Raw genomic sequence first — 19,319 nt, 5'->3', positions numbered from 1 at the left:
TTTTGCAAGTTCCTACTTTATAGGCTGAGCAATGGCAAAAATATCATGCCTTAGCAAAGGATTGCATATTGTTGCCCATCCACAATTTTGCAGCAACTATCCTGGAATTCAGTGACCAGTGTGGCATAACTACCACAATGCCTTTAGATACCCACTCTCTTGGCATCTACCTTGATCCACCCAACTGTAAATATATATCTGTATTTTAATAGGGTGTTGTTTAGTCGTTTAGTCGTGTCCGACTCTTCGTGACCCCATGGACCAGAGCACGCCAGGCACTCCTGTCTTCCACTGCCACCCGCAGTTTGGTCAGACTCATGTTTGTAGCTTTGAGAACACTGTCCAACCATCTCGTCCTCTGTCGTCCCCTTCTCCTTGTGCCCTCCATCTTTCCCAACATCAGGGTCTTTTCCAGGGAGTCTTCTCTTCTCATGAGGTGGCCAAAGTATTGGAGCCTCAGCTTCAGGATCTGTCCTTCCAGTGAGCACTCAGGGCTGATTTCCTTAAGAATGGATACGTTTGATCTTCTTGCAGTCCATGGGACTCTCAAGAGTCTCCTCCAGCACCATATTTCAAAAGCATCAATTCTTCGGCGATCAGCCTTCTTGATGGTCCAATAGGTTAATAGGGTTAATAGGTTAATAGGGTAGTGCGCTTTATTTGTAGCTGTACAGTGGATGCTCGGGCTGCAAACGTGATCCGTGTGGGAGGCACGTTCGCAACCTGCAGTGTTCGCAACCCGCAGTGCCACGTCTGTGTGGGTTGCAATTTGGTGCTTCTGTGCATGCGCGAGTGCCAAAACCCGGAAGTAACCCGTTCTGGTACACATGTAGATGCAGACAGAGACACGTCCAAAACAGCATCATCTGTGCACCATAAAATGTAATTAGCCCTATACCTTTTAAGAACACCTTTGTGATTGGTAGTCATTTTAGTTACAACTTTGGTTGATAGCTGTCATTCTTTTCTTTTATTCCCCCCCCCCAAACCCTTATATATACTGCATTTATTAATTCCTTTGGACTTTTTTAAAAGGCTGGTTGATACATACATAAAGCTATTTGTATGGGCTATATTACATTTATATGCCACTTTTTCTTCCAAAGATCTCAAGGTGATGTACATGGTTCTCTCCTACCTCCCCTGTTATCATCGCAAGCCTGCGTGGCAGGTTAGGGTAAGGGACTGTGACTGATCCAAGGTCACCCACTGAGCTTCCCACCCCAGGTCCTAGCCCAACAGTGAAATCCTACAAATATGATAGCCAACGTGACACCAGGTGCACAGAGAAAGGAGGCTCACATGTAATTCCCCACTGCGAGTGGAAGAAAAAAAGTCTGTACAGGACAACTGATTGCTGCAAAAACATGCTGTACTTCACTCTTCATCGCATCCTGTCACAACACCGACCTCTGAAACAGTTGCATAATTTGGTGCAATCTAAACAGAATGTAAACAAACAGATTTCTTCCAATTTGCCAAAAAATAATTTATTCATGTGAAAACCGATTTGGAAAGTTGACAGCGTTTCCCCAATTGACACAAAGCAGAGTGTAACAAACAGTACTACTGGAGCTTGGGGGGGTGGGGAGAGAGAGGTAAAGTGTCTAACGTTGTCAGTTAAGCAAGGGCAGTGTGTTTCGAAGCACCCCTGGAACAGCCAGGCAATAAGTCTTTGAAAAGGACTGCCTTGCAAGAGGACTAATGCAGCATGGAGCCCAACCGCTTGTGCTGAAGCTTACTGCTATGCAGGCTCAAGGCAGAACTTCGCAATGTGGCAGAAGTGGATTGGGCACACTTACTTCCTTGGAATATAGCCTTAAACAGGGATGCAAGGACAAGCACGCTATCTCAGCCCTAACCCACCCTGCCACACTCCCCAAGTTGGAAGGAGCATATTTCGAAGAGGAGAGCCCTTTCTACTCTTCCGGGGTTTCCAAACTGTGCGGGGATCTAGCATGCGCACGCCAGTCTCTCCGACAGAGATATTCAGCCTTCACCACGCGCAAAGGCTATGGGAGGGGCAACAGTGAGGGACTGGAGGCAGTGTGGCCAAGGAGCACTGCCCCCATTTCTCCATCACATGACAGGGATAAAGTAAGGGCCTGTGTCAAAATCGCTTTCCCCACAGGTTAGCGCTGCTGTCTGTCTTCACCCCTAGTAAGCCAAAACCATGTGGGCGACCATCTTGAATTTCTGAGGAGGTTCTCACACAACTGCTTCCCCCAGCCACGCTGTGCAAAGCAGGGAGCAGAACGAAGTACTACAGCCTTTCTCAACCTGTGGGTCCCTAGATGTTGTTGAACTACAACTCCCATCACCCCTAGCTAGCAAGGCCAGAGCTCAGGGATGATGGGAGCTGTAGTCCAACAACATCTGGGGACCCACAGGTTGAGAACCGCTGAAGTACTGGACCTACGTCAAAGACCCTGCTCTTTGTGGATCTCCTCAATCAAGCTATCAAATATCTTTTTTGTGGGGGGGGGGGGAGAAGAGAATGGCAGTGTGTGTGGTACATCCTGAAACTTGGAAAAGGTAAAATAAAAAAATGGAGGTTGCGCCAACACGGTGCCCTGCAGATGTTGCTAGACTCCCTTCGGCTCCAGCCGGCATGCCCAAGGGACAATGATGCTGACAGACGCCATCCAGCAGTGTCTGCAGGGCGCCATGTTGGCTCAAACATTGGAGCTTGTGGCTTTCCTACTAGGCCACATCAGCGTCTTCTAAAAAGTACCTCATGGATAAAAGCAAAAGTGGAAGCATGAAGTACCACAGACTGCCTGATGCTGCAGCCGAGGGGGAAGGAGCAAGGCCTCCCTACCTCTCACACAGCTTTTGCCAACGTGAAGCTACCCAGATGTTTTGGACTACAACCCCCTTCAGTCCCCGCTGGCAGGGGCTGATGGGATTGGTAGTCCTAGGCATTTGGAGGTACACTCTGGTTTCTCTTCAGGGCATATAAAATCTTTTCTACACGTGTGGCTGTCACCAGGCTGAAGAAAGCTGCTCTGATGGATAGGATGGCAAAGGGGAAATAATATTTTAAAATGTGGGAGATGGGAGGAAATAAGTCTTTTCTTTTTTTTAAGGAGACACCTAGGAATCAAGCCACCACATACTGAAGATGGTGGAACTGAGCAACACACTGCTGGGGAGGCATACAGAGCAGTTGAGCAACACAAGTCAAGGAGAGGCCTTTAAGGTAGCCGTAACATGATTCAACAATGACATTCATAAATAAAAACATGGTTTTTTTTTCTTTCTTAAAAAAGATATCACTGTACATTAAGTTCCTATAAAGGCATTATTAGAAAAAGAACAGGAAAAAAAATCCCTTTCCCCAAATTCATGCCTTAGCAATTAAGTGTTTCTTCCCCTTCGGTCTCAGCAGCACACAAAGAAAACTGAGGTGAAAATTCATTGGCAAGGAGACATGCAAGTCAGCAGACACGGAGTAAACAAGGCTTTCTGAGGTGGGTTGAGGGTTGGACAGTCCCAAGTGACCCAAAGAATTTTGTGGTGCATTTTTTAGATCCAATTTAAATAAATAATCTCTCCTTTTTGCAATCTATGCTGACCCGTTTCCCTGCCACCAAAACCAATCAAAGAACAGGTAAGGTAGCAAGCAGTGTGCTGGATCAAACCAGAGAAACCCACAGATCTATCCCATAGGTGCCCATTATCCCACGGGCATAATGAACAGAGCTTATTTGGGCAAAATTCTTAAGACACATGGGAATGGACAGCACACTGCTTTGCTAAACAAAACCTGGGGAAGTCGCTGCTTGAAACGAACCTATGCATGTTGACTTTTACACGCAGATGCCCTGGGTTGATGTCAGATAAAAAGGCAGACACAGCACTGGATTTGGCGACAGGTATCATCCAGAGCCCAGTGGCCTTCTACTCCCATGCCATGAACTTCCAGGGCAGACCTAGACCTTAAGCAAAAGAACATGCCAAAACCAGCTGAGCTCTCCTCTTTCCTGCTGTAACATCTAGCAAGCCCCAGTACCGCTAAACTGAGCACTTTCCTGGTCTCATTCCAGAGTGTTGTTGCTGCTAGCAAGGCTCAGTGTGACAACATCAGGATGCTAACCTAGTTGAACTGGAGATTATGGAGAAGGGAAGACCTCAACATAGAAAGTCTGTACTCTTTTCTGTCCTTGTAATGCCTTTGGGGCAGGCCCAAGGATCACTCAGATCACTCCGTCAGGGTTGTGACTTGGATGACTCCCTAATGAGAAATTAGATCTTTACTTCTCTCGCAGGATACTGAAAAGTATAAATCACTCCAGCTGATTGGAGAAGGACAATATCAGATGATTACCCCTTCCCTTTTGATTGCTCTGAAGCCCATTCAAACTCCTAACATCCTAAATTTTAAGGACTCTGGTAAAACTTTTGATTGATTATCACCCTCCTCTGGGAAACATTTGGCTTTGCACCACTCCCAGAGACGCAGCCTCATTCTCGCACATCAGGCAGTTAAGAGAAGAGTAAATCAAGTATGGAATGCAACTGCACTGTTAAGACACGGACAGGTTAAATTAACACAGGCAACCTGGACAGGACAAACATTCGTAAATCAAAATAAAAACACAACAACCATTCTTTATACAAGAGCGGGCTAAGGATCTGGGCTGCTTCCAAAGGTTCCTGCTGTGTATTTTGTAAATACAGCGCCAGGTAGAAACCAGGAGGCAGGTGCTTGGCACAACGCGTTTACAACACACACACATACACACACACACCAAAACCCTGCACGGGACTGGCCCAAGCCTGTTTTACAGTGTCAAGTAATGAAACAGCTTTCCCCTGACTTTGCTATTAAAAAAGCTGCAAAAAGGGGGTGTCAGTTGTAGCTATCTGGCTGCTGTCAGGTGTCCAGATGCAATTTACAAGTGACTGGTAAGAGCCAGTTTATAAAGTTATCAGCATCAAGTGGAGAGGCATGCCCCAGATTGTTCCATCTCAGGCTGCAAGTGGGGGGCGGGGCGGGGTTTGCACATTTATATGATTCCTACCTCCGCCAATAAAATTCCCTTCACTGAGACAATTAGCATAATAGGAAGACAGCAGATTTGAACTCCTCTCTTGGATTTGCTCATTTTCTACCCGCAAGTTTTATTTTGTGGAGGGCGTATTCAAAGCTGAAATCACCCACCTGCAGCCCAAAATGTTGTAGTCCGAGCAGGGGAGTGGGAGATGTTTTAAGATTTGATCCTGGTGATTGCCGAAACTGGCTCCAAGAACTGGGGGTTGGGGGGTTGGGAGGATGTCTCTCTGGCCAGTTCTGCAAGCCCACTATAAACATACAGACACCTCCAGGTTGCAGGCGGCTGCAGCGTATCTTCAAATGGTATTAGGGCATTCAGACACAAACTTCGCAGCAGCAAATTCTTTGGGGCCATCAACCGTGGATGTAAGTGACAAAGTAAACATTAGCTGCTTGATGTTCTGAAACTCCCTTCTGCTTAGTGGTCCTTCCTTGGACAGTTCCGTTGAGCGGTGCAGAGAAGGGGGAGGTCAGCCAGCCAACCTGCGCAAACGCCTCTCTGCCCGCAGCATCTTTATTTCATTTACTATTAAAGGCGTGATGAAGAGCACCGTTAAACCGATCTGCGAGAAGAAAAGGGGTTAAGGATGTTAGCATGGCTGCACACTGGTTCAACGCCATCGTGGCATTTGCTCCCCATTTCACACACAGCGGTGAAAACAAGGAAGCTGCCTTGTGCCAGGTCGTCTAAATCCAGGGCTGGCCATTCCGGACTGGCAGCAGCTCTTCGGCAAAGACTTTCCCTATCGCGTATGTGATCCCTTTTAACTGGCAACGCCAGGGATGGACCTGAGACTTTTGCAGATGAAGAACATACTTTGCCACTGAGCTATTCCCCGTAAGTGAAACACTCATATTGGCATGGTTCCATGGAGAGTGTGCTTGTATGGTGTGTGCATTTGTCACACCTGCATTTCATCCATTTCCCTCTTTTTCCCCAGACACTCTAAAATGTTTGTACAGCACAATTTTGTGTGCATGGACTCAAGAAATCAGCCCCACAATGTTCAATGAGGCTTGTAAGCCTGTAGAGGATTTCAGCCTGAGCATGCAGTAAGGCCTTCAAACACATTCTCTGTATTTTATTGTACTATGTTACTTATTTGGGGGGGGGGGGAGGCATAGAAAGCTACCAACGAATGCAATAGGATACAACTCAAACACAAAAAAGGTAGTATCCCAATTTCACATGAGGAATGTTTAGGATGAAACAACATGTGCCACGTGGGCAGGAGGCGGTGGAAGAAACCTGACCAATGACCACATTTTGAGAGCTGAGGGGCTTAAATGCCAATGAAGTCAAGTTGCCATTTCTGCTCACCTTGGGGGCTCATTCAGAGAAATGACTCCACGTGTGAAATGGAGGGGAAACAATCCGTGTGAGAGAACTGCATTATGGCAAAAATTATGTGTCAGAATTAACTGCCAGGGTCCTGTGCAAATCAGTTAAGGCAAGGCGACTGTGTGGTTTGGTAGAACAGTCTTGAAACAATGACTGTGGCAATCTCTCCCACCATGCTCATTCTCAGATGAGCATAAGACTCTCTGCTTGTTGTTTCCCGACTTATATCAACCTGTCTTAAGTAAATTTGCATTTTTTCCCCAATGGCTTTGTGGAAAGCAATGAAGGGGGATGAATAAAAAGAACAGGTGGGGCAATCCATCATACCTGCCCCCTTTCCCCATCCCACCCAAACACTGTCAGCCTCCACATGCATTGTTCTCATACTGATGCTCACCTAACTCATTTGGTTGCTGTAAATTTATAGCAGTTTGTGCATGAAGCAGAGAAGATATGTGAAGTGTTATGTGAACACTTGAAAGCGCAATACAAATGTTTAGTATCTTTAATCTAAAAATCCCACGTTGCATCAGTTTTCAATTAAAAACAAAAAACAACAACCATGGCTCTTACCATCAGGCTGAAGAAATAGAAAACCGACATCCATTCCAATTTATCGTGAATCAAAGATACCAGTGACTGAAAAGGGAAGAAAATATGAGAGCTATTAAGGCTGTCAAGGGGTGGAAAACACAAAGAGACTCTCTCCTCCTCCCCATATGTTATGTCCCTCTTGCTTTTCCTTATTCAAAACACAACCCAGCACCTCCTCATGTGGCTACTCCTTGCTTCCAAAGCTGTCAGGTTTCATCTTACGAACTCTGCTGCTATCCCCCAAAGGCCTGTTGACATTATTATTTATCAATCATTTATACAGTGCCTACAATTTTGTAGGTGCTGCAGAGAGATTTAAAAAACAGCACAGTCTCCGCCTGCAGGTTCAAAATCTAACAGACAAGATGTAGAGGGGTGGAAATGTGCCAGGAACCTTTCAAATTTGCTGTGCAGAAGGGGGGTAGAAGGAAAAACAAGCAAAATCAGGTATCAATTCTTAAACATGATAATCCCTAAATCTAACCTTTCAAATTTGCTCTAACCTCTGAGTTACTGCCGCAATCCAGGGTTAACCAGAAGCTGTAGCAAATGGGAAGAAGAACCCCTGAAGAACCGAGGGACTCTTTCCTTCCCTCTTCTCAGTATAATAAAAGACATACAACTAACAGAACTGGCAGAAAAGTTGACATGGTACAAACAGATACATCTTCATTTAGAATCATAGAATTGGGAGGGAACCAACCCCCTGCAATGCAGAAATCTTTTGCCCAACGTGGAGCTTGAACCCACAACCCTGAGATTAAGAGTCTCTATTTAGTAAGGATATAAAGCTGCCTGATATTTATTCATTCATCTTGAACATTTTCTATCCTGCTTTTCTCTTAAAGGGAACTCTCAGAGGGGCTAACAGCAGGGCAGGGGAGGAGCGTCTGGCTCAGGGCCCAAATACACCCCATCTAAGGCCCACAGTGGTACCTCGAGTTAACAACTTAATTCGTTCTGGAGGTCTTAACCTGAAACTGTTCTTAACCTGAGGTACCACTTTAGGTAATGGAGCCTCCCGCTGCCGCCGCCACGCGATTTCTGTTCTCATCCTGAAGCAAAGTTCTTAACCCAAGGTACTATTTCTGGGTTAGCAGAGTCTAACCTGAAGCGTCTGTAACCTGAAGCATCTGTAACCCGAGGTACCACTGTATCTATCTGCCTCTTGGGACCCTCTCCAGGCCCACCTCCTTTCCCTAGGTCACACCCCTCACCCATCCCACTGGAATGTGTCCTTCAACACTGGCAATGCCTGGACAGTGGGGAGAGAGGGTGTGAGTGTGTGTGGAGACACATCCACTCTGCAAAAGCAACATTTGCTATTGTTGCTTTGCTTCCTTTTGCCTCTGGCCTCAACCACCACCATCATGTGCCCCGCCCCCCCCCAGGGAAGGTAATGTGGTCCTCAGGCTGAAAAAGGTTCCTCACTCCTGTTTTAGGTGGGCAGAACATTTTTCCTTGGGCTAGAAGCAAAGTAGAGCAGCTTCACCCCTCTTCAAAAATGAAACCAAGCACTTATACTGAGATTCTGCCCCAAAGTATGTCTTTTACATCGCCATGCACCCCGACACGTTCGACGGGATGTGCGCACTGGGGTGGGCGGGTGGGAAAGGTCATGCGCCTCACAAGCAGCCTTTAAGCCTCTCTCTTTTCCAAGATGTTTGACATACTCCTGCTGTTAGCTTCCCACTATGGAAGACAGCCCCGATTGCGGAATCTCAGCTGGTTGCTATGGAGATGCATTGTCAAGAGATAACAGCAACCTCAGGTAGAGAAAGAAGCGGAGGATGCGATTCATCAGACACAAAAAGCACACACACACCCCCCGCCCGGTTCCTTCAGGAACGGGTTCAAGTTCAAAAACTGGAGAGCGGCAGAGTTAAAGAACTGGAATTCTAAAGAGGATGCTTGCCATTGTGATCTTCAGGCAAGAGAATCATCTGAGAATCCTCACACTGCCTTGATCGGAGAGGAGAGGCGTCCGCTTCTGAAGGGAAAGGCACTCCAGAGACAGCGCAAAGCCAAGAGGGAATTTCCTTCCCCCTCCCACAGATCAGCGCTACTGATAAGTTGCTGGAATGCTCCCTGGGGCCAATTCAAAACCTACTTACAAACAAAGATGTGAACTCCGGCCCCAGCGGGCTCCTTGGCACTCCATTACGGAAACCGTAATGGTTACCTTTGCCAGAATGTTAGCTGCAGTCTCGTGCCATACGGACGTTTCCCCAGCTTGCCCTGTGTTCTCTTTGGCTTGCACTTCTCTGCTCCTGTTACGCAGGGCATTAGTAACACCATAACAGACACATCCAAGTGCCTCTGGTTTCTTCATAATTATAAGGAGTCTCTCAGGAGGGCAACACCATTAGAACCTTCCTGACTCTCAGGATCCCTCCCAATGCTACGATACGATGATTCTCCCTAACCACTTTCTCCATGGATAATTTTATACATCTCTCATACATCCACCTTTCACTCACCTATTTGTCCTATACTAAAAAAAAACCCTCCTAACTTTGTAACTTTTCCTTGTAGGTGGAATAGCTCCAGTCCCTTGAACCTTTTGGCTGCGCTTTTCTAGCCGTACAATATTTTTTATCAGGATCAATGCAGTGAAATGTTACCGGAAGGAAGATCTTCATGGTGGCTAAATCTTAAAACCCTCTGGCAGCTCATTTCACCCTTTAAAAATGTGGAATATCAGAGCCTTCTGCTCTTTGATCCTTCTCAGGTAAAATTTCAACAGGTGCTTCTGAACCCTTCTGAATCTCACCTGGCCCACAGCTGCTCCAATGCTCCCAGTGCCATCCACAATCCCCGTCACAGTCGCCAGAGCCTCGCTGCTTCCTTTCACCATCTCCTGACGCCCCAGGTCTGCAGAAATGGCAGAACTGATCATATTGGAAGGGCCTCCGATGAAAAAGCCTAAGGACCATCGAAAGAGATTAAAGAATTAAGACCACTGCAAAGGATGGGCCCGGTCTCTGTTAGGAAGCCAAAACGTTTTTCATCTGAACTCGTTAACCCTGCCATATACCCTACAAATACCCATTAGGCACCTTTAATCGAAATGACTCAATTGAAAAGCAGGGAGTTCCACGATTATGCAAAAATTGTGTGTTATTTTTTATGGCTCCTTCACAAATCAAAGAACCTTGCAGCACCTTAAAGAATGAAGCATTTATTACGGCATAAACTCTCGTAGATTAAAGTCCCCTTCACTGCAGGCATGAACCTTTATCCCACGTTGGCAGGTTTGTGTATGCACAAATCAGCCAGGAAAGGCTGGCTTACAGGTAAGCCAATGCAATGTCTCCCTATGTGACGTCCTCCAGCTTGGCCAATGGTCAAGGATGAAGAGAGAGCACTTCCGGGTTGGCGCCATCGCCGAATGGCGGACTCCCTCCGAGCTCCGGAGGGAGCCTGCTCGGCAGGGGCTGGGTTCTACCGCGCCGGCGACGCGGGGACCCTTAAAAACCATGGGTGCTGAAACCCATGGGCATGGTGACTCGGCGGGCACCGTTTGCGCCCCCCGACCCGCGAAGGAGCCTTTTTAAAGGCTGCGGAGCGGGTGACAGGGGGGGTGGTGGTGCTGTGAGTCCTCCGCTTCCCCTGCCGAGCGAAGCCGCATGCCATTCGACGGAGAGCGCTGACTTCTTCCATTGAAAATTTGGACTTTAAAAGAATAACCCGTGAGTAATTGGAACTTGGATTAAAAAAGGGGAAAATTTCTTTTTAAATTCGGAGCGAGCGGGGGAGGTGCAAAAAGGAAGTCAGCCTCCCCCCTGTTGTAGAGGAGCTAAAACAAAGGATTTGACAACTAAGATCGAGCGCAACCTTTTTTTTTTTGATAAAGTTATTAACTTCGCGATGGAAAATTATAAGACTGGGCTGGAGGAGAAAAGTGGAATGTGAACTAAAATGCAACCCCCCCCCCCCCGGAAACCCCGGGAGCGATCCGTAAGAGCGCCGGGAGAGGAGAAATAGAGGTTCTGACAGCTGTCAAAGGAGCTGTCAAAGCGGAAGAACAAAAAGAGAACTTTGTTACGAGGACTTTGCTGGTCACATTTGTTACAAACTGGATATAAATTGTTTAAAACAAGGAATAATAAGTTACTTTGACTGTTGGGTCTGATCGGGAAGGAAACTGAGTTATTATAATCCCTCTAGAGGAGCTGTGGGACACTACAAGTATTGTTGGCATTTAATTTGAATAGGACTTTTTATCGCCTGGGAAACTGCAGAAATGGAACACTATTTTGTCTACAGAGGTCTACACACTAAAGGAGACAATAGATTTATCTATTGAAGAATGGAAGGGACTTGACGTAATGTTTTGTTCCTGAATAACAAAGCCTCTGCAGAGGAATTAGAAACTTTTTGGAATTAGAACATTTCTGCAGGAGAGCAGGGGGAAAAAAAGAGAGGAGGAGAGAGAACAATAAGAACAACAAGAACTGGATAAAGTTGGAAGATAGACTCCTTCCAAGATCGGACATGTGAAATCAAAGATGACCAAAAGACGGCAAAGACTAATAAAAAGACGGCAAAGCGGATTGGTGAAGGACTGTGGTTTAGATGTGGGAGCTCCAGGATGACAGTAGACAGTGACGGACATTGGGAACGCAACCGAGAAGGGGGGGAGGGAAATTTGGAATCCAAAGGGTGTTAAATTACATTTTATTCTTTTTTCTATTTTTCTGTTTATCTTAATCTGTATTGCATATTAAAGAGGGGAACTCGCGGAAGGGAACAGGTCGATTTTAGGGGATGGGAAAATATTTTTTAAATTGGGCCAATGATAATAATTTTAAAATTGGGGGTAAGAATTTGTTGAATCTATTTGAAAGAACTGGAATATAAGAGGGGGAGGGGAGGGGAAGTCCTGGAAAGAAGCCAATGAAAATAAGGTTTTAGATTTGGATGTTTTTCTTTTTTTGTTATATTTGAAAATCTTTAATAAATGTTATTTAAAAAAAAAAAAAGGATGAAGAGAGCTGTGATGCAGCAACATCTGGAGAATGCCATGTTGGCTATCCCTGCTCTAGCCCATCTGGTCCATCTCCATGAGAGGAAAGGAGACGAGAATATCCACCATCCCTTATAGCTATGGCCAGGTGAGAATTGCAGTGCCCTAAAAACCTAACAAATCACACTTTTACTCCAATACAGATGGCAGGATGAGATCTGCCTTGTGTCTGGCCACAGCCCTTTCCCCTTACCTGTTATTGCCATGAGAACCGCATTGATAAGTTTGTCGTTTGGTGAACCTATAAAAAGAAAGGAATCATAGAATCACTGAATTGTAGAGTTGGAAGAGACCATGAGGATCATCTGGGCCAACCTCCTGCAATGCAGGGATCTTTTGCCCAACATGGGACTCTGAGATTAAGAGAAGAAAGAAATGCTTCAAGTTCGTAACTACCCCTTTGGTACGAGTCTGAAAAGATCAGGAAGGAATGAGAAGCTGATCATTAAAGCTGCTTCACCAAGGCTATCTGGGAAACTAGCTTGATCCAGCAGCGCTCTTATGTCCTCATGACCAACCAAAAACTCAACCTGGCCAAGGCGATGGGACACTACATTGAATACAAGGCTAGTACAGTGGCACTGTGGTTCCTGTACGGCTTAGTTGTCAAACAAATCAGCTCGGAAGTAAGTGTTCCAGTTTGCAAACGTTTTTCAGAAGCCGAATGTCCAACACAGCTTCCGCAGCTTCCGACTGAGTGCAGGAAGGTCTTGCAGCCAACTGGAAGCTGTGCCTTGGTTCTTGAATGGTTTTGGGAGTCGAACGGACTCCCAGAACAGAGTAAATTTGAGAACCAAGGTACCACTGTATGGGCCAGTGAACTGCTGGAATCGCATCAGTTCTTTTAATCATTAGGAAAGGGATTGAAAACGATATGCAGATATATGGAATGATCCATAGCGAACTTGGGTCCCCAAACACATCAAACGACTGGCTATTCTAGATGAATTCTGAAGAACAAAACCATTAGGAAGGACTCTGAAACAAGTACAGTGGTACCTCGGGTTAAGTACTTAATTTGTTCCGGAGATCTGTTCTTAACCTGAAACTGTTCTTAACCTGAAGCACCACTTTAGCTAATGGGGCCTCCTGCTGCCGCCGCGCTGCCGGAGCACGATTTCTGTTCTTATCCTGAAGCAAAGTTCTTAACCTGAAGCACTATTTCTGGGTTAGTGGAGTCTGTAACCTGAAGCGTATGTAACCTGAAGTACCACTGTACATATTTCTGTTTTCTTTTGTTTAATTCTTTTGGATAACTCTAAGGATACAAATGTTTTGGCATCTTGTAAGTTTATTTACTTTTTCAGAGCCTACTTAGAAAACGAGCAAAAAATTTATTATTTTTTTAAGGGAAGGAATTGAAATCAAAACAATCAGTATCATAGCAGCATTATAAAAATCTACGGGGCACCTGCACTCTGAATACTATGCACAGTTATGGCCTCCTCATCTCAGTAAGGATATTGTAGAGCGGAAAAGGCTACACAAAAAGGCGAACCAAAATGATCAAGGAATTAAAAAAACTGGGGCTCTTTAGTTTGGAGGAAAAAATGGCAAGTAAAAGAGGGCATGACAGAGATGCATGCAATTATGCATATTGTGGAGAAAGTGATCGCAGGTAAGCTTTCCTCCCTTTCTCGTAATACTAGAACTCTAAAGAAGCTGAATGTGGGAACATACAGGACAACAAGCACTTTCCCCACACAGTATGTAGTTAAACCATGGAATTCACTCCAACGAAACGCTAATCGCTACTAGTCTCTACTACCTGCACTGTCTTGAGGCAACGTGCCTCTCAATGCTACTTCGCAGGAATCCCTGGTGAAGAGAGTGCCGTAAAACACAATTCTGTACTTCCCACAGGCATCTGGTTTGCCATGTAAGAACAGGATGCAGGCTAGATGGGTGTTTGTCTTGATTCAGCAGGACCTTTACTCCTAAAACAGCCTTTGCAGGACTAATAGACTAGAGCAGGGTTTCCCAAACTAGGGTCTCCAGCTGCTTTTGGAGGACAGTTCCCAAAATTCCTGACCCACTGGTCCTGCTAGCTAGGAATGATGGGAGTTGTAGTGCAACAACAAGTTGGAGACCCAAGTTTGCAAACCCTGAGGCTGGAGGTTTCCCACTGCTAATTTATGCATTACAGTTTCTCAGACCGAGAATGGAAGATTTTCCACAATCGCCCATTGCATTCCTGGAGCAATTATTCCCAAATCCAGGAAGCCGCTCCACAATACCTGCCTCAGCACAGTAAGCAGGAGCAATACTGCTACTTTTCACTGCCATCTAGCTGGTGTAAAATTTGAAATGCATCACCACCTGCTCTTATTGGTACCATGGCATTCACTTGAGAAACATGCAAGAAAGAGGAAAGCTGATCTTTCTCTTGCCAGAAGAAGATGGCCAGTTACACAACACTCTTAAGGTGCAGAATTCTGCCCATTAAAGAGTTTGGTGTGACTCACAAGAGCAGACTGCATAATCCTATGCCTGCAATATCTGCATGCAGCAAAAGACATTTTAAACAGTTTGTCTTGCAATTTGTGGGATGCAACAGATGATCCTTGAGCTATATCCTAAAGGAATGGGGTCAGGATGAAGATTCTATTTGTGTGATTTTTGCAGCTGATGTTAAAATTGCAAAACAATGAGGGACGGAGCAATGGAGAACTTCTGAAACAACTATGGGATATTAGCTCCACCCAAGTCATGATGGAGAACAGCAACAACCGGGAAAAGATAGACACAGTGTTTTACAAGGACAGGAAGAAACACCACGGACAAAATAATTGTAGCACACAGGAAGAACAAGGATGTGGTTTGAATGCTTCACCTGTAGGATTTATTAATCATTTAATGTGTCACTAAGAATGGCAGTCATTAATATTGCAGTTGTTGCATAAGGGATTGTTACATTTGACTGGAGTGCAATTGAAATTAATAAGAGTTTGGAACGCAGAAATAAAGTAAATCATCAAACCATTAATTCTAGCACACGGGGGCCATCTAAATTATATAATTTGGCATCTGAATGATTGGTATTAGTAATTGTATTATAATTTGGAATTGTTATAATGAGGCTATTATTGGATTATTGTAACTGAAAACTAATAAAAATTATTATCAGTGGGGTGGGAATTGTGTTTGTATATAGCATCAATCCTTTCTGGCCAGATGAAAAACTTACAGGGAGATCCGACAATGCAGCAAGAAAAGCTCCGTAAGCTAGAGTGGTAACAGTACTTGATCCCTACAAAGAAGTCTCAAAGTCTGGCTTGCTCACTGATCTGAGCCAATGGTGGAAACTACTTCTGATGGCTACAAAGCTCTCACCTACCCCACTTTAAAGGAGGTTGATGTGGCACATGGAATGCACAAATGGATGCAGATATGCCTATGTACAGACGCAACGCACAATGGTGTTTCATCCATGCAGGCCACCCTGTATGGCCTTTTTCTCGCTCACCCAAAAAGAAACATGCAATGCTTTTGTTTGGGGGCTTCCCCAAAGCACTTGACTGACCACTGTTTGGACTCCTGGGTCTGATCACCCAGCAAGCTCTTCTGATATACTTCATCTGAACTCAAGGCGGCCTTATTAGACATGAAGCACAGTCATAACACATTCCAACTGTCTCCTTGATTACGTATCATTGAAGCCATACCATGTGTTGAACTAGAGAAGACAACGTGCAGGTTACACATGACCCCACGCTATTAAACCCCGTACCAAGCAGAGAAGTACTCACGGCTGTATCCCAAGAGAGATGCAATAGCCAAGATGAGGCTAACGGCTAACACCGGGGCTCTCTTTTGCAGCTTGTCAGAGATGAAGCCTTGGATGGTGCCGCCTGCAGAAATAAAAGTGACATGGGGCCTTCTGGGTAGAAGTGCAGAAGACACTCACTGATGTGCCTTCAATGGTAACTGGAATAGCAGGCTAGAGTTTACTGCAAGCAAAATACAACACAAACGGAGGACTGGCTGTCACTGTTTAAAAGCAATGTGGCCTAGACATTGAGGCCTGACCGTCCTGTGCAGCTTCATGGGTCTCCTCGTTGATTCTGAATTCATGCCCAGATTCCAGATGTGGAAGAACACGTCACCCCACAGATGTTGCTGGACTCCAACTCCCCCCAGCCCTAGCTAGCAGTGTCAATGGGAGATGTAACTCAACATCTTGTGAGGGGCCAAAGCTTCTCCATTCCAGTCTCTCATCCCATCCCAGACCTCTGCCTCCTGAGCTCACTATCATACTAGGTCTTAATAAATATACCCTAAATGCAGCAAAACATATCATGGATAACAGGCAAATGGAAAGCAATTTAAACCACTGAGTCAGTGCAAAAATGGTGCCTGCTTCTTCTATACTCAAGGAAGGAAAAAAGGGGGGAGGCAGCAATTTCATGTTGTTCTGCATACCTATAATCCCTCCGACATCATACCAGATCGACAGCTCATCAGCTTCTGCCTCCTTCCATCCAAAATTGTCGTAGAGGTACAAAGGCAGCCAAAAGAAAAAGGAGTAGTTCACTAGCTTCAAGCAGGCATAGGCCAAGGAATACTGAAAGAAACACAACCCAATGGAAAGCTGTTAGAACTGAAGCAATGCGAGCATAGCAAGCACACCGTAATGGGCTAGGAGGAAGGAGGCCTGGGTTCAGATGCCCAGCTCTGCCACAAGGTTCACTGGGTGGGCTTTAGGTAAAGTCTTACAGAATCACAGAGTTGGAAGGGACCCCGACGGCCACCCAGTTCAATCCCCTGCAATGCAGGAATATGCAGCTGCTCCTTACGGGGACTGAACCTGCAACCTTGGTGTTATCAGCTCCAGGCTCTAATCAGCTGAGCTACCTTGTGTCGCGCATCTCTCTGCCCAAGCGGCTTTGCTATTGTGAAGACAAAAAGGGAAGCCTCAAGAAAGCGGACTTTTAGAAGACATCTGAAGGCAGACCTGTTTAGGGAAGTGTTAAATGTTTGATTGTGCTTTTAATATTCTGTTGGGAGCCGCCCAGGGTAGCTGGGGAAACCTAGCCAGATGCATGGGGTATGTGTGTATGTATGTATGTTTAAATAATTAAATAAAAAGAAGGAATTTCTTGAAGTCTCAGAGACCCCAGATTGAAAGATGCTGGTTGCCCTCACTAGATGATTGTCCTCCAAGCCGGTTTCTTCCAGATGTGTTGCCTTACATCCTTGGCCCGAGGCCCATGAGTCTTGACAACATCTGGAGGGCACCAAGTCAGGGAAAGCTGCAGAGATCCTTATGGAGTACACAGACCAGGGTGCCACGTATTCCTAACAACATCAGGAGCCCTTACCAATATAACCCCAGGTAGACAACAAGCCTGAAAAAATCCAATAGCCTTGGGCTGGCGTGCGTTGCTGCTGCTGCCACTGTTGCTCAGATCAGCTGCCTGAATGGAGTAATTCTGATCACCGTCATCGTCGTCACTGCTACCAATCAATGGCTCACTGACATCTTCTTCCGCAGAACCATCGCCCTCTTCGCCAACGTCAGGGAGGCCTGGAAGAGCAGAAGGGGCCGCAAATTAAAAAGAAAGGACAACACCATCCCCTCTCCCAGTGATCGCTTTTTTGGGTCATTTTCTCCTCCCTTCTGATTGGCTCGCTTGCTCTCCCATACCTCAGTCCTCCTCCTTTGGCTTAGAAACTCTTCTAGATGGTGTTCTGCAGAGTCGCCAGTTTCTACCCCTGGTCTTCTAGAGCACTCGAAAGTATCCTGTCTGATCCTGGCGTCGGCTCTCTCTGCTTTGAGTGTCTGGCCATTAGTTGGAAGACACAACAAATTAGTGCATTCCCTATATGGCTGCGGCTGAATGTCCCCAAACTGCAAGTTCTGCATCACTGACGGTGCTGCTGGTACTCAAAAAGCAGGAGATACTTTAAGTCTCTCAGCAGCAGTTCTAGCGGAGGAACAAGGAGGAAGACTGTGCTGCAGGCTTGCTACTTGAGTTAGTTTGCCACACATCCAATGTTAACCTGTCTCCAAATCTGTCCTGCCTCTACAACTTCCTCTGCCCTTAGCAGACACACACATGTGTGCATACATGGGCATCCAACCCCAATCTCATCATTGAAACTCCTAACCTTGAAAAGACTTAACAGCTTCAGGGAACAAGAATGTAGGAGAATGTAAGAATAGCCTCACTCATATTTCTCCATCAGCAGCCATTTTATCTGGTTACAATGCTTTGGCTTAGAAACTCTTCTAAGACGGGTGTTCTGCAGAGTCACCAGTTTCTACCCCTGCAATGCAGGAATCTCAACAAATATGCATCCATGACAGAGTCCCATACAGTTGTCCTAAGTCAGGGTTTCCAAAACTTGGGTCTCTGGCTATTTTTGGACTAGCAGGAGCCAGTGGTCAGGGATGATGGGAAACTGCAGTCCATAAACAGCTGGGGATCCAATTCTGGGAAACCCTGTTCTAGACACTCTTTGCAAACGGATGTTTGATTGGAAACAAAAATAAAAAAGGGAAAAATAAAAACAAAACAGGGCTTGCCTCCTGCTTGTATTGAACCATTGCTACTTGCTCAAAAGTAGCTCTCCACCTGCCTCCTGCCTCTGTGCTCACACAGTTTTGCTGCTAGTGTTTCGTTGCATATTTGTGTTTTCATCTCTCTCTACTGCCCTGCTTTTGCCTGGCTAACTGACTCGACTTTGTGAGAAATGGGGTATGTAAATGGTTTAAATAAACAGCTCCTGCACCGCACTGGTTCTCAGTGCCACTGCCGAAGATGCAGTTTATAATAATAGCAGGAGCTGAGCACATGCAGAAAAAGTTTTGGAGTTTTAGCAACATATTAGAGCAATGTCTAACCCACCTTTTAGGGCCCAATGGTTTCTCACGATGGTTTACAGTTTAGTGCACATGACATCGTCATGAAACAAAAAACAATAAATGCAACAAATTACATCAAAGCTATCCGTTAAACAAAAACAAAACAGCAGCAACTAAAACTTTTTCCAAGTCCAAGGACAGCTTTAAAAAAAAGTCTTCAAGTTTCATTTAAAAAGCAGCAGAAATGAAGCCAGATGGACTTCCCCAGGGCTAGAGTTCCAAAGGTGTGGGGCAAGCACTGAAAAGGCCTTTTCCTCATGCGAACCTTGCAGTCCTTACCTGCAGGGCAGAGCAGGGCTTCTGAGGCTGATCTTAACACTCTGTCCCTGAGATAACCTGGCCTCAATATTTTTTTTAAGGGCTTTAAAGGCCAAAAAGTGTTTTAAGTAGGATCTGGAAATGAATAGGCAGCTGTGTAACCAGTACA

The 19,319-nt window shown here is 45.6% G+C and overlaps 1 protein-coding gene across 1 annotated transcript in view; it reads right to left on the bottom strand.

Annotated features, from left to right (window-relative positions):
- Nucleotides 1-1,464: 1,464 nt before the first annotated feature.
- SLC37A3 (solute carrier family 37 member 3) overlaps nucleotides 1,465-19,319 on the bottom strand; it is a 35,145-nt gene continuing 17,290 nt past the window's right edge. The window contains exons 9-15 of the mRNA XM_079992752.1: nucleotides 17,346-17,551; nucleotides 16,447-16,588; nucleotides 15,774-15,875; nucleotides 12,218-12,265; nucleotides 9,769-9,920; nucleotides 6,975-7,040; nucleotides 1,465-5,622 (exon numbers count right to left, since the gene is read on the bottom strand). Coding sequence (XP_079848878.1) covers nucleotides 5,530-5,622; nucleotides 6,975-7,040; nucleotides 9,769-9,920; nucleotides 12,218-12,265; nucleotides 15,774-15,875; nucleotides 16,447-16,588; nucleotides 17,346-17,551 — 809 coding nt within the window. The 3' untranslated portion in view covers nucleotides 1,465-5,529. The remainder of the gene's footprint in view (nucleotides 5,623-6,974; nucleotides 7,041-9,768; nucleotides 9,921-12,217; nucleotides 12,266-15,773; nucleotides 15,876-16,446; nucleotides 16,589-17,345; nucleotides 17,552-19,319) is intronic.

The sequence above is a fragment of the Podarcis cretensis genome (assembly GCF_951804945.1).
Source record: "Podarcis cretensis genome assembly, chromosome: 10".
In the NCBI taxonomy this organism is placed as follows: Eukaryota; Metazoa; Chordata; class Lepidosauria; order Squamata; family Lacertidae; genus Podarcis; species Podarcis cretensis.
This window is presented reverse-complemented; position numbering and strand designations above follow the sequence as displayed.